This window comes from Prionailurus bengalensis, chromosome A3, assembly GCF_016509475.1.
Source record: "Prionailurus bengalensis isolate Pbe53 chromosome A3, Fcat_Pben_1.1_paternal_pri, whole genome shotgun sequence".
NCBI lineage: Eukaryota > Metazoa > Chordata > Mammalia > Carnivora > Felidae > Prionailurus > Prionailurus bengalensis.
The window spans coordinates 31,831,442-31,846,203 of NC_057354.1; the positions used below are offsets into that span (position 1 = coordinate 31,831,442).

The window sequence follows — 14,762 nt, forward strand, 5'->3', positions numbered from 1 at the left end:
GCTGGGATCACAACACACAGACTGAGGTTTGGGCTGCCTCCCCGCATCAAGCTTTCCTGGATTTCTCTTGTTAATGTCCCTCTCGACATCAGTTCAGCAGACATTAGATTAACCAGATAGTCTTAGGAGAGAGTCTCCAATTAATTTGAATTGGGAACCCTAATCACCAAATTACATTAAATCCCAGGTAATAATAAAAGGCTCATTTGACCTTTAGTGGGCCAAACCAATGGAACCTTACCATGCATAAGCTACCAAATGCTAATACCACTCAAATAGTCAACCTACTGAGCAGTTGTTGTAGAATTCCCTGCACCACGATGTCCAACATCCAATGGTGTTCTTGGCTTCCAATACTTGGAAAATGAAGATTTCATATCACAACTGTATCCTGGTAATGGCTTAATAATTATATAGTCAACTTTCATAGAAAAAAAGGGGAGAAACAAAGACAAAGATGATTAAAAAGGCCACGATGAACATTTAAATGGCACTACATTTCAATACCAATCAAACCAACTTTATCTCTATCAAATAGAAAATAACAAGTCAAAACTGATTCAAATAAAGCTTCCAGAAAATGTAATTGATGCCCCTTGTTACTATAGTAGTAAATATTCTAAAACAAATTATTAATTTAATCACCACCATTCGCAAAAGCTCAATTTGACCCTAGCTAAAATTTGAACTTAACCTTTGCTCATTTGTAAAGGGACCCTCTGCTTCTCCAGGCTTACCTCTCACTTTGCCTATTGTTTTTCTGGAATTTCTGCTCATGATGGGAAGAGTGAGAATTCCAGCACTCTTCCCACTCTCAGCAATGGTGGATGATAAGAGACATGCTGTCCCCACGTGTCCAGGAAGAGCATCACCCTGAACTACGTGTTCACTGAGATCTTCCTGGAAAAAAAAAAAAAAAAAAAAGACGTATGAATTCAATTTCTTATACTTCAATATTTTCCATTAATTCAGAACCTATGGAGGAAGATCCATAAAATATGAATCAAACTTATATTCAAGTAATTCAGATAGCTTCTTTGTAATATAAAAGATACATTTTCTTTTAATATATAATATTTTAAGATTTTATATGGTACTTGATTAGTTGTAACTGTTGATTTGCACTTCTGATCCTCTAACATGTATTAGATGAATTTAAAACACTGACGAAGTTTCTAAGTACTTTTACATTCAAAGACTAATAAGTATCTGTAGTGGGCTGTTAATGTGTATTATATTCTCTAAAAATGAATCCACACAGGTGACATAAAGGGATAGTTAACTCTCTAGGAAACTGAATACTCACTTTGAGATTACACTGGATATTTTATCAGCCTAATCTATGAAAGAAATAGTATTTCCAAAACTGCTCACCAAATGAAAAGGAAGTTAGGATGTTCAAGAGAGTATTAAAAGGTAGGTCCTGAAGAAATAAGGAAACAGTCAACCAAAACCTCACATTTTTATAATAAAGTCCCACAGATCTTATTACTTAGGGAACACTGAATCAGAGATTTTTTTTAAAAATAGAATTCTTTATTGTAGTTTTTTGAAAGGAACACTTTAAATCCCATACAATGCAAGGTAGCCAAAATGCCAGTTGCAACAGCTATGCATAAAGACTATTAAAACTTGAAGACTATAATGATTTTAATTATGGGTAACAGGTGCTACCTGCGAGCTTAAATCCATTCTGTATTCTGCTATTTTCACAAAACTGTGGTTAGGTGCTCTAATCTAATGGAAATGGGAGTACAAGTGACAAAGAGCAAGAGTGTCAGGAAAGCAGTACACATAACTACTAGCCAGGCACAATAAAGCAAGGACCTCAGTGGAGGACCCCGCATGACTTGTGGAGAGGAGAGCACCTGTACAGCCAGCAAGCCAGAGAGCTCTAATGTTGAGAGTCACAAGCAGCTCTAGAAAGCTGGTAGCAGATTCTAAACAACCTGGCACAATTTTCACAGTAACTATGTTTTACTACATATTTATAATATCAAGTAAAGTTGCAAAAATGAGTTCACTGTTATGATGCATTCTTATAATAAAATGCCTCAATAAACCACAGACTACAGTCATAAAGAGGACACAATCATGCTGGTTACACTGGGTTGCCCACCAATAGTTATACAGTCTGCTTGTCCCTCTATTTACCCTTAGCGGCTCCTTTGGATATTATTCATTTACATTTAGAACAGGCACAGGGGCACCTGGTTGGCTCCATTGGAAGAGCACGTGACTCTTGATCTCAGGGTTGTGAGTTCAAGCACCATGTTGGGTGCAGAGATTACTTAAAAATAAAAAATTCTTTGGGGCGCCTGGGTAGACTCTTGATTTCAGCTCAGGTCATGACCTCATAGTCTGTGAGATCGAGCCCTGCATCAGGCTCTGTGCTGACAGTGCAGAGCCTGCCTGGGACTCTCTCACTCCCTCTCTGCCCCTCTCCCTTGCTCCCTCTCTCAAAATAAATAAAACAAAACAAAACAAAAAAGAATAAAAAATAAAACGTTAAAAATCTTAAAAAAAAAACCACAAAAAAACAGGCACTTACATTGATGTAAAACATCAATTCAGCTGAAATTCTTTTTATAGTACTTGAGTCTATCAACTCCAAGTTTTTTAAGCCTGCTAAAATGTATAGAATAAACATCTAAAAAGATGTATGATCATGGGTTTACACAAATCAGACTACAAAAATTAAAACATATAAAAATAAGCCCATGCTTGCATTCTTTCTCAATCCCCTCAGTGAAATAATCACTTACCTCAAAAAAATCAAATATTAGTTCCAGGTTATCTGGTTCCATTGTCTGTATGCTGTACTCTGTCCAACGATCGGGCTGTAAGCCATACCCACACTCTGGCTGCGAATGCCTGCACTTGAATTCATTGTCGCTTATTAAGGATATCTCCAGGCTGTTGGACATTTTGTGAAGAACAGTAGGAGACACCCTATCATCGTCATCTTCTTCCAAGCCCTCTAGTGTCAACTTTACCCTACATGAAAGGAAAAAATAATGAAATGCAAAAAACAAAAATGGAAGAGGAAAACTCATATAAATGTTACCTAAATGCTAAATTCAAAAGTGTTCCCTGGGGGCACCTGGGTGGCTCAATTGATTAAGCCCCTGACTTCGGCTCGGGTCATGATCTCGCGGTCTGTGAGTTCGAGCCCCGCATCGGGCTCTGTGCTGACAGCTCAGAGCCTGGAGCCTGCTTCAGATTCTGTGTCCCCCTCTCTCTCTGCCCCTCCCCCACTCACACTCTGTTTCTCAAAAATGAATGTTAAAAAAAATTTTTTTAATTAAAAAACAAGTTTTCCTTGAATATGCTAATTCTTTAAATAATACAAATACCATATTATATAAGACTGCATCATACTACAGGTTATGGCATTAGTTGTTTCATAAAATACTAATGTTTTTATCTACATATATTTCTGCAAAGTATTAAAAAAAACAAGATACATGCTCATTATGCCTGAAGTTGTTTTCATTGTTTTTTAAAAAACTGAATCTACAGAGGCATTTACTATTATCTCATTTATAACTGGCCATGTCAAATTCTTCTGAAATGTCTTACTAAAGAACATACGTATAAAACAAGCATAAAATTGAACCATATTGTTAGTGTACATTAAAAGACTAGAGTTGGAGGCTGTAAATTAAAACTTTTTTCTTCTACCTTATCCACAGTGAGTCCAGGTACTCTGGGAAAAGTACATTATTAAGGAAAAATATTGTATTAAATCTATTTGTGTGTATGCATACTTTTTACATGTGTTATGTATTTATATTTATGTGTTTTCTAAATGAAACAAATGAACAAAAAACAGACCAAGAGTCTAAAACTTTTTATAGGCTTCAAGCAATGAAAACAAAGACCAAACTGTCTAAGCCACAGAGCCACAAAAACCAGTCTCCTCCCAATGAGAAACAATTACTTGCATAGCATACTTGTAATGCCAAAGAGTCAACTCAATTCTAGAATATTTCTTGCACCAATTGAAATGTACATAGATTAGGAGCGGCTGGGTGTCTCAGCTGGTTAAGCGTCCAACTTCAGCTCAGGTCATGATCTCACAAGTTCAAGCCCCACATCAGGCTCTATGCAGACAGCTCGGAGCCTGGAGCCTGCTTCAGATACTGTGTCTACCTCTCTCTCTCTCTCTCTCTCTCTCTGCACCCCTCCCCCAGTCGTTCTCATTCTCTCTCTCAAAAATAAACATTAAAAAAGAAAAAAGTGTACATAGATTAAACAATTATAAACTATGAACATAGAAGTGATGTTACCTGCTGTATAGAGTAACAGTTAAGGTATGAAAACTTTTCACTCTAGATTTAAATGAGATCTGATAACACAAATAATGGAACTGTATTAGTGGGGCCTGCTCTCTCTACATAACCTACTGCCTCCAACCACTGCTGAGGCCCAAGGTCTCTCAGAGGGTATATCTACACAACTCAATTAGCAAAACTGTTCTATAATCACACAGTAAAATCAAGAGTAGTATTTTAATAGAAACAAAAATCATCTTTTCTCAGAAGTCTAACTCTTAAGAGTTCTGGACAACTGACTCTGTTAGTTAGCCTGAAGGAACAAACATTCTCTACCAGGATATATGAAAAGAGATCACAACTGCATAGTAATAAGTGGGCAAGAAAGGCATAAAGATTTTTTAAAAAATGACTATTAGGGCACCTGGGTGGCTCAGTCAGTTGGGTGACCGACTTCACTCAGGTCATGATCTCACAGACTGTCAGTTCAAGCCTCATGTCAGCCTCTGTGCTAACTGCTCAGAGCCTGGAGCCTGCTTCAGATTCTGTGTCTCCCTCTCTCTGCCCCTCTCCTGCTCACTTTCTGTCTCTCCCCTTTCATAAATAAACATTAAAAAAAATAAAATAAAAATAAAAAATGACAATTTTGCTAACAGCAATGTGTTTTAGCAAAAAAAAAAAAAAAAAGTTTTAATAAAATAAAAATTTTCAAGTTTAAAGGGATCCATGAAAGAATTTTAGTCATTTATGTTAAAGGTTTTCTTTAAGTAGCTATATGAAGGTTATAATCGGTCATAAAGAGACACTGCTTTCCCCTTATTGATGAAGTCAAATAAAAGAGAAACTTGTATTTAAAACTTAGTGATAATGAGACAGAACAACATGTCTAGTGTTTTACTTAAAATGTACAAGCTTTTGGGGTGTCTGGGTGGCTCAGTCAGTTGAGTGTCCAACTTTGGCTCAGGTCATGATCTCATGGTTCGTGAGTTCAAGCCCTGCATGGGGGCTCTGTGCTGACAGCTCAGAGCCTGGAGCCTGCTTCAGATTCTGTGTCTCCCTCTCTCTCTGCCCCTCCCCCACTCCCGCTCTGTCTGTCTGTCTCTCTCTCTCAAAAACAAATAAACATTAAAAAAAAAAAAGTGTTAAAATGTATAACCTTTGCTAGATTTTTAAAGTCCTGATATTCTTGCAGGTAAATTTATTTCCTATGCCATGAGGGTTTAGTCTATCACTAATATGAATTGGGGGGTGGGGGAAAGGTGGTCAGAACAAACACAAATTTCTAGTTATGCAGAATTTTTTTAAGTTTCTTTTTTTTAGTAATCTCTACACCCAGCATGGGGCTCTAACTCAGGACCCTGAGATCAAGAGTCACGTACTTTTCCAACTGAGTCAGCCAGGTGTCCCATACACAATTATTTCAATAGGAATCAGTTACTTAATTAGTAGAGCCCACCAAAGTATGGTTATACAAAAAGATTCCAATATAAGCCTGAGTAACACAATAATATATACAAATACTCAAAGTAACTTCTACATAAACAAGAATGGTATAGGACTCCGTATGCATTTGCAATCCAAGCAGAACCCCAACCATTAATTATCTACTAATTTCTTTAAAAAAAAAAAACAAAAAAACAATTTTTTTTTTTTAATGTTTTTGAGAGAGCAAGTGAGCTCGAGCAGGGGAGGGGCAGAGAGAGGGGGAAACACAGACTCTGAAACAGACTCCAGGCTCCAAGCTGTCAGCACAGAGCCCAACGCAGGGCTCAAATGGCAAGTTTAAATACTGCAACACTAAGAAATTTTAAATAGTAGAAACTACAAAGATACATACACTTGGAAATCACTTATCTATATAAAACCAAAATTTTCTGGTTTCAAATTTAGCAGTTAAGACCAAAAGAAGTGGGGCACCTGAGTGGCTCAGTTGATTAAGTGTCCAACTTTGGCTCAGGTCATGATCTCATGGTTTGTGGGTTCAAGCCCCATGTCGGGCTCTGTGCTGACAGCTTGGAGCCTGGAGTCTGCTTTGGATTCTGTGTCTCCCTCTCTCTCTGCCTCTTCCCTGCTCATGCTTGGTCTCTCTCTCTCTCTCTCTCTCTCTCTCTCTCTCTCTCTCACACACACACACACACACAATAAATAAACATTAAAAAAAAAAAAAAGACTAGTATGTTTAACTGTAACAATCTGAGTCAGGGAGGCAGTTCACTCTTACAAGACCCTTCAATTAGAAAATGTAACATTATCTATAAGTGTGTTATGTTCTTAGTTTATACACTTAAAGGCTAAAAATCAAATGGGTCAGGGGCACCTGGGTGGCTCAGTCAGTTAAGTGTCCACCTTTGTCTCAGGTCATGATCTCTGGCTCATGAGTTTGAGCCCCATGTCGGGGTCTGTGCTGATAGCTCAGAGCCTGGAGTCTGCTTTGGATTCTGTGTGTGTCTCTCTACCCGTCCCCCTCTCATGTGCGTGCACTCTCTCTCTCAAAAATAAACATTAAAAAAAAAAAAGAAAAGAAATCTACAGCATTAGTAAAAACAAATGGTCTAAGTAACATATACACATTGCAATACCTAAATCTAGATTTCTTTAATTTTTTCTTTGTTATTGAGACAGGAGGTTTTTCAGAATAATGCAAACGTAATCTTATTTCAGTCTGACATGTCAGCCATCCAGAATCCAGAGTTTCAACACCATCTGGCAGAGTAAATATGAAAACAGTAATTATTATACATATGTTTTGAAGCAATCTGTTAAGTACAACACACGTTGATAATTCTAGTTCATGTTCACATTTTAATACACTCAAGTTATATATCACTGGAAGTTCTCTCCAAAGCAAACATAGAGATAGTCTTAAATTTATCACTGAAAAACACTTTTATATTAAGGGGAAAAAAGTTAAATGAATATTAACAACTAACCATATGTAACAACTTACGTAAATTAAATTTAAACTTAAGTAAATTCTCACTGAATCCATTATCGAAGTTATACAAATCTATTTCTGGAAGAATATATGTTCCAAATATCTCTAACCTAGCAGCTGTTTCACTGGGGATCACACTTGCAAGGCTTCACATGAGCTATGCAGGTGAAACTACTCATATCACTACAGCTGAAGCTTCAAACATGAGAAGGTAAGGACAAAACTGTGAGTGAATTATGTATTCTCACATTTATATTTTCTGCCATAAATAAAATGCATGATCATGGTAACACTGTGTTAGCATTATTTAACTTAAAATTTCTTGCTAACATATGTAATGAAAGTTTCATAAATACCAGAGAGTTACCAACTGTTCTGAACGTGAATTGTTTTTGTTTTGTTTTGTTTTTTTATCAACAGGACTTGAAAAAAAGAAGAAACCTTTTCCTTTAGGTATAACTTTAAAAGGTTTAATAATTTTCAAATCTTAAAAATAAAGAGAAACCATTATCCTTTTTAATTTTAAACTCTTCTCAGAAATGGACAAAGTTGGAGAAATGGCTTTTCATCCTAAAAGCTAACTTAAGCTGAGTTTTAAGAGAATAACAACTACAAAGGAGGAAAGAAATGCCATGCATTTATAAATACACATAGTAACTAACATACAATAGAGGGATGTAATGTCATGCACTATAGTTAAGGACATGAGAAAACTACTCCATAAACCAAGTTCTCTAAAACATGTGACATAAAAATATAATCTTTCGTAAATAAAGAAGACAAGACTCTAAAACACTACATGCTAAAGCTATTCAAGTATTTTAGGCTACCTTACAATGTAATATAAATACTGTAATCCCAAATAAAATTAAGGAAAAGAAGTTAAATTCCTATCCAAATACTGTCAAAGCATGTATATTTTTGAAATGCATAAACACAAGTACCTAGGATCAGCAATTTATCTCTGGTTCACAGTCACTGCAAGCACACATTCTGCTCACCCCCCCCCCCCCTTCTATCTTTGACTTCTACAGTATAGGTTCTAAAATAAAAATGCAGTTTAGCATGATAATGCTATTACTGTGAGAATTCCAGTCATTGAAGACAACTTAAACCCTCAGGATGAAGTATTTACTGAAGCAAAAAAATATATGAATGGGTAACATTTTCAACATATTCAGAAGAAAAAGTGTTGTCTACTATACTGTAAGTTAATTGTTAAAAATCTCAGGAGAATTACTGGAACATTTTGTTTAATCTGGATCTTACTGTAAATGCATATACACACACACAAAATGCACAAGCTTAGCTGAAGAGTTTGGATTGTTTAGAAACATTAATATCAAACATAAATGTCAAAAAGTGATGATATATTAACAGTTAGGTATAATACTTTCAAGTTAAGTACATTAATTCATATACCCAAAGTCACCAGTCAAATAAAAACCGAAAGGATAAAATTTTAAAGTTTAAGAATTATATTGGAAACTATTACTTAACAGAATGTACTTGTTTCTTGGATCTAGTCTCTGTTTTCAATATCATGCTCTGTCATAGTTCCCTGTGCTGTTTCTAATGAAATGTAAAGTAACATCTCAATTATCAGTAGTAAAGATCTTCAAAACTCAGTCTCACTTACTGTGGATTCCAAATTGTCCGTCGTCAATAATAATTTCACTTTCTAGAATTGAAGGAAAATAAAAAAAACCTTAAAATTCATGATGTATACAGATTGAACAACTGAGAAATCACCCACCTTAAGGATTTTTAAAAATATTAAATCTAAAATTTACAAGCAGCCCAAAGTGAATAAGCATATTTATTGTAGCCCTCAATAAAGAATTCCCTTTTAAGGAGACTCTCAAACAGTAAAAGTGCTTACAAACTTGGTGATGATTCATGGTGTTACAAGAAGAGAAAGAAAACTCCTCAGAGAGGTGCTCTGGAGGCTCTGGGGCAAACCTCTGCACCCACCAATTTATGAGACAGGCTGCTGGACAACAGTATCTCCCGGCTGATTGTTTAAACCAAAGGTCTTGGCACAATTAAAATGCTTATTCTTATGTAGTGCATATTCTGAACTTATCTAAAAGGTAATTCTCCTCAAACCCCAACTATTCTCTATAGCCGGCTACAAGCTTTACAAACAGCACAAACTTACCTGCGTATACAGAGCTGTGAGGAACTACCAAAAGAATAAGTGCTAGCACATTCCCTTCTAACAGAAATTTCAGCTAAGTAAGAAAAGCTGGTAAGCCCCACCCTCTTGAGTAAAACGCTATCTCCCCTTCTACTTCCTTTCCCAGTTTTACGATAAACATAAGTCTGATATATTCCTTAAAATAAGTGTGATAGTTTCCAATAAAGATTCTTGGTAGACTTCACGCAGCTCTTAAGTTTAGAAGTTATGTTTTCTAAAAGTATAACATTAATTTTTAGAAGACCAGAAACAAACATCTCACTTCTCACAATAAGTAAATATATATTTAACGGCAAGATGCTTCCAAACGCAAATTATTTTTTAATCTTTAATACCTAATTATTTTCCAACCTCAGTATGGGACTATTATAATTCTAAAGTACACTATCACGAAAATTCTAAATATACTATCAAAAATGTATTACAACAAAAAAAGAAAATCCAATAAAGAGGATGGAATGAAATATCTGTTTAAACAAAGATGTGCCCTTGCCACAGGCTAAAGCAGGATCTCTCACTACTTTCTAATCTAAGATAGCTACTAGCAAGCCATTTATTATCTTTAAATGCTAATTCTCTCTAGAAACTAAAAGACACAGTTTTCAGCACTGAGTCAATTTACAGATGAATCCAAGTGGGGAATTTACGTATGTGAAATGAACTTCAAATTTTATAATCTCAGTATGGAAAAGGAAATTCAAAAATACTTGTATGAAGAGAAATGCCATTTTTAGGCACAAGAAAACTGAATGATGTTTAAAAAACAAAACAAAACTGATTATCCATTTAAACATAGCCAGCAGGTATTTAAGTAAATTAGGAGGAAAATACGTCTGCTACCACCAAGAAATCTGAATGCGTTCATACAAGCTTATTCAAGTACTTACTAGTTAAAAACAAAACAAAACAAAACACAATAAATAGGATAACTTATTCTACTGCTCTTACTATTCAAAGTTAAAAATTTAAGAATCTTTGTTTTGGATTAATTCTTTCCTCAAATGTTCTCTGAAGCTCTCTGAGCAAATAATCAAAGCCATGGATGCTCAGTCAAGAAGAATGGTATTTTACAAACTCTGTAACTACTCCAAATGAAAATAAATATTCCACAATAAATCAATCTAACCACCCCCCAAATAACTTGGCAAGCATTTCTAACAAAGTTTATAAAGAAAGGCAATTAAGAACTGTTTAGTTTTAAAAGATCCATGATATGCTAAGTGAAATTTGCAGTACTGACAATGCATTGACCTTAAACTTTAGAATAAAAATTTATTAAATCCCACTAAGCCATTGTGCAGCATATTAGTAACTTTAATGCATATGCCTCAAACAGATGCAGTTAATGCCCATACCTAAAGGGGTTATTGATCGTGGTTGTAGATGAGTCTCCCACTTGTGAACTATGACTTGGCATGGACCACCGATAGTCTGCAATTTAAAAGTTAAACGTCTGCAATAATTTCTTAGATCTTATTTTCTACCCATGACTCCATTAGATGTTTGTGGCCTAAGTCTTATACTAAATATGAAACCAAGAGATTCATCTTGTTATTTATCAATGTTATATGCCAGAAATCAGGAATGTACCAGGTCACAAAACATGATGAGTGCTGGAAGAAAATGAGGGTGAGGCAGTAAACAGAGAAAAATGAGATGAAACTGGCACATAAAACCATCTTAACCTTATTCTTAAATCTGCCTACAATATTCAAAATATTTTAAAAGAAATTTTCATCTTTAGCTGATGTTCTGTCTTAAGTTAAACTAACACCAAATATAATTTAGGCTTGGTTATGTCAGCAGTCAAGGAATAAAGTAACTCATCTTAAGTAACTCTCCAAGTGTTTGGAAAGAGCCTAAACTCTGTGATAGTAGGAACAGTAGGTGCAAGTACTTCAGGATCAACGATCACAAGTTACTCAAGAAACTAGAGGGCATAATAAAGTGCTTTATTATAGTAAGTAAATAGCAAGAAGAACATAAGATTTCTCATAGAAACCAGTGTTTCTAAAAGCACAGAAAACCCTAAAATAGAAGACATGTACATGAGTAACTTTGAAGAGTAAGTTTGATAAAAGGGGAACTAACATCTAGTTTTACTCTATGCCTTAGAGTTTATAAACTCATACAGTGTGACAACTAATATTGTCTTCTGTTATCAAGCTCTTACTAAAAAAAGAAAATAAAGCTTTATGTGTTAATATCTACAGCAATTAAAAAAAAAATGAACTATCAACACCTAAAGGCCTGAAGTACTGTTTCCTAATTTCCCTCTAATTAAAAAAAAATTGACTAAACTTATGTGCCAAAACCCTTAAGTACACATTTTAGAAGCAAAATTTCAAACTGTAACTTTATAAGGTATTTTACATTTCTCTTCTTTTCACATCTTCAGAAGACATTTAATAAAATATAAAGAAGCAAAAAGAAAAAACAAATCATTCATTATCATACCACTTAGGGATAATCACTGTCAATGTTGTCATACATAATCTTCAAGCCCTTTCCTAAGCATACTCTTAAAAAGCACAGAACATACAAGTTTCTCTCTATATACTGTACACTTTTAGATAACATTAAATACTCTTCTATATCATTTTACAGAATTTCAATATTGATGAGTATTAAATGTGCCAAATGAGAACAAATGAGCATGAGACAAATTAGGCACAGAAAATAAACACAAGAGATAATTCTGCCACTTAAAAATAACCAGAGGTTGAAATCTTTTTTAAAACTTGCAAACCTTTGAACTTGAAAACTAAAATAGCATGAGGTATTCATTCAAATCATTAATGCTGGGATAATATAGCAAATCCTTATTTTCTCTAGCTGAATACCTCCCTGTTTTAAGGGTTCACTTATGAACTGGTAGACTGGGCAGATATTTGTGAATTTTTTTTTTAATGTGAAACTATTCATCTTAAATATGAATTTCATTTCCACTAAAAAAATAAAAAATAAAAAAAAGGAGATACATTTAACCCTACATCCGCTAGACATTTTTTACTACAACTTTTCCCTATCACATTTTTCTGTATTTGTGTTTTAAACGTCAAACTTTCTAATCCTCAAAAGATGATGCAAATGTATATATCAAAAAAGGAACAATGTTTCTTAGCAATAAACAGCAGCCAGAAAGATCTAATGTATTCCCTTCCTCCATTCTTCTCAGTTCCCCTGCATGCCCTCCTTCCCAGAAAATACCCTCTTTGCTACAAAGATGGTGCAATCTACAGTCTTATAGAAGTTACTAAACCACAGGTGACTTCAAAGGGTGCCAGGAACATAATATTAAATATCAGCAGGGATAAGAAGTGGATAGAAGAGTTTGTTTTTGTATTAATTCAGGTGTGTGTGTGGGGGGGGGAACTTTACAAAGTGTTAGCTACAATATCTACATTTAATCACGTAAGAATAGCCCTATGGATAAAATATATATGATAAAGGACATATTTTAATAATATGTTAATAACTCCATCCTCATCTGCTTTAGTAGCAAACCACTACTCCCAGCATAAAATAACCTAGGCTTGACAGAATGGACCATTTGAGGAGCAGTCCAAAGAGCTGATTCAACAGGTGACTTATTGTGTATACAAGTGTTCACACTACAAATCCATGTTGGTTGGTACAATAAAATGTTACAATATAGAAAAAAATCCACCAAGTTCCAAAATACACTGAACTTTCAAAATTGTTGTGGCTACTTTATTAAACTTTAGAAGGTAATCTTAAATTTTAGCTTACTGAAATTCTTAAGAAATTTAAGACTTAAGCACTGGGAAATTAAAAATCTCAGTAATGACCCCAAAACATGCATCTTTTTTAATATGCTAACTGTAATAAACTCATTCTTCAAGATCTGAAAAAAAAAAAAGAACAGTTCCATTCTGTAAAAGGCTGCCACAATTTTAAGTACTTTGGAGTCAAGTGTACGTGGATCTTTGAAGAAAAAAATAACATCATCAGTCCAAGACAGTATTCCATTACTGATAGTTGTTTCACAATTTAGCATATATTAAATCAGATAGTTGCTGAAATGTTTCCAAACATACATATTAACAAAAATACCAATAATCTATTTCTGAAAAGAAAGAAAAAAGTATAATGACTGCTTTCTTAAACAGTGACTGACACCAGTCAGCAATATCAAAAGCATGGAGAGAAACAACACACAGACTGAGGTTTTTGGTCTGTTTTGTTCTGAACAAACCATGTAGCAAAATTATCAACTAGTCATGCAATATCGCTGCTTTCAAATATGAAAAATGCAAATGTAAACTTCTAAAACTTTATTGACTATTGTCTTTCCACATTTTGAAAAATCAAAAAAAAAAGATGCATATAAAAAGGGGTTCTGAGCAATTTTTATCTATGATGGCAGAGGCTAGACCTATAGCTATTTAATAATTATTTTTAATAAGACCAATAGGAAAATGGTCACCTAGGTAAGTAAGCATGAAGTGAAGAAAGCGAGGCAGACAGACATTTCTGAGATGGTTCAAATTTGAGGTTAACAGGTGAAGGTATTTCACATCCAAGAAAATTTTATTAAGAAAACTACTATACAAAACAAGAATCTGGGCTACTGCAAAAATAAACAATTGGGTGCCTATCACAGAGGATTCTTTTGTTACAGGATTTAAACAAAAATCAAGGGAGATTAAGAACAAAGTAAGAGATTGTAACGACCTAATTATGAGTAAACATTAACACCTATAAAAATCAGAAGGAGATGAGTTGCTGAAAAATAGCTATTTCCACTGAAATGAAAGAAAAATCTCTAAGACAATATAATAAAAAATTGGGTAATATTTCAGTATAAGGTTACATTCCTAATTCCAGCCACAAATATAGAGGGACAGACATGGATAAAAAAAATGTTACATGTTCACTGAAAAATCATCTTAGGTGAAGATGTGAAATTAATGGACCATCTGCAGACTCACACCCGTGTTTTCATTCCAGGAATATCTACCACCTTTGTGTGCTACGTTTAAGATAATATTTTGATTTGTCACTTATGACACTATTTTAAAATTCAACATTATTAACATGTTATTAGAATTCTACAAAGTAAAAGAGAATAGCTAGCCATGAAAAATTGAGAGAAAATGGATTTCAAGACTCTTAACCTCTAATCTAAAAGGAATATGCTACAAAGAGCAAAAATGGACGAAAAAGCATGAATGGTAAAATTTTATTTATTTGCAATAAAATTTTAGCAATGGAAGGGACCTAGGAAATCTATAGTTCAAGCCTTTCATTTTATAAATAAGGAAACTGAAATATGAAGGTCAAGTGACAAGATCACAAGATTTCTAGCTTAGGCTCTACAAATGCT

At 34.4% G+C, this 14,762-nt stretch overlaps 1 protein-coding gene across 1 annotated transcript in view; it reads right to left on the minus strand.

Annotated features, from left to right (window-relative positions):
• GPCPD1 (glycerophosphocholine phosphodiesterase 1) overlaps nucleotides 1-14,762 on the minus strand; it is a 49,908-nt gene that overhangs the window by 21,260 nt on the left and 13,886 nt on the right. The window contains exons 5-10 of the mRNA XM_043602844.1: nucleotides 10,768-10,843; nucleotides 8,852-8,893; nucleotides 6,857-6,980; nucleotides 2,766-2,997; nucleotides 738-900; nucleotides 289-421 (exon numbers count right to left, since the gene is read on the minus strand). Of these exons, the coding sequence (XP_043458779.1) occupies nucleotides 289-421; nucleotides 738-900; nucleotides 2,766-2,997; nucleotides 6,857-6,980; nucleotides 8,852-8,893; nucleotides 10,768-10,843 (770 nt within the window). The remainder of the gene's footprint in view (nucleotides 1-288; nucleotides 422-737; nucleotides 901-2,765; nucleotides 2,998-6,856; nucleotides 6,981-8,851; nucleotides 8,894-10,767; nucleotides 10,844-14,762) is intronic.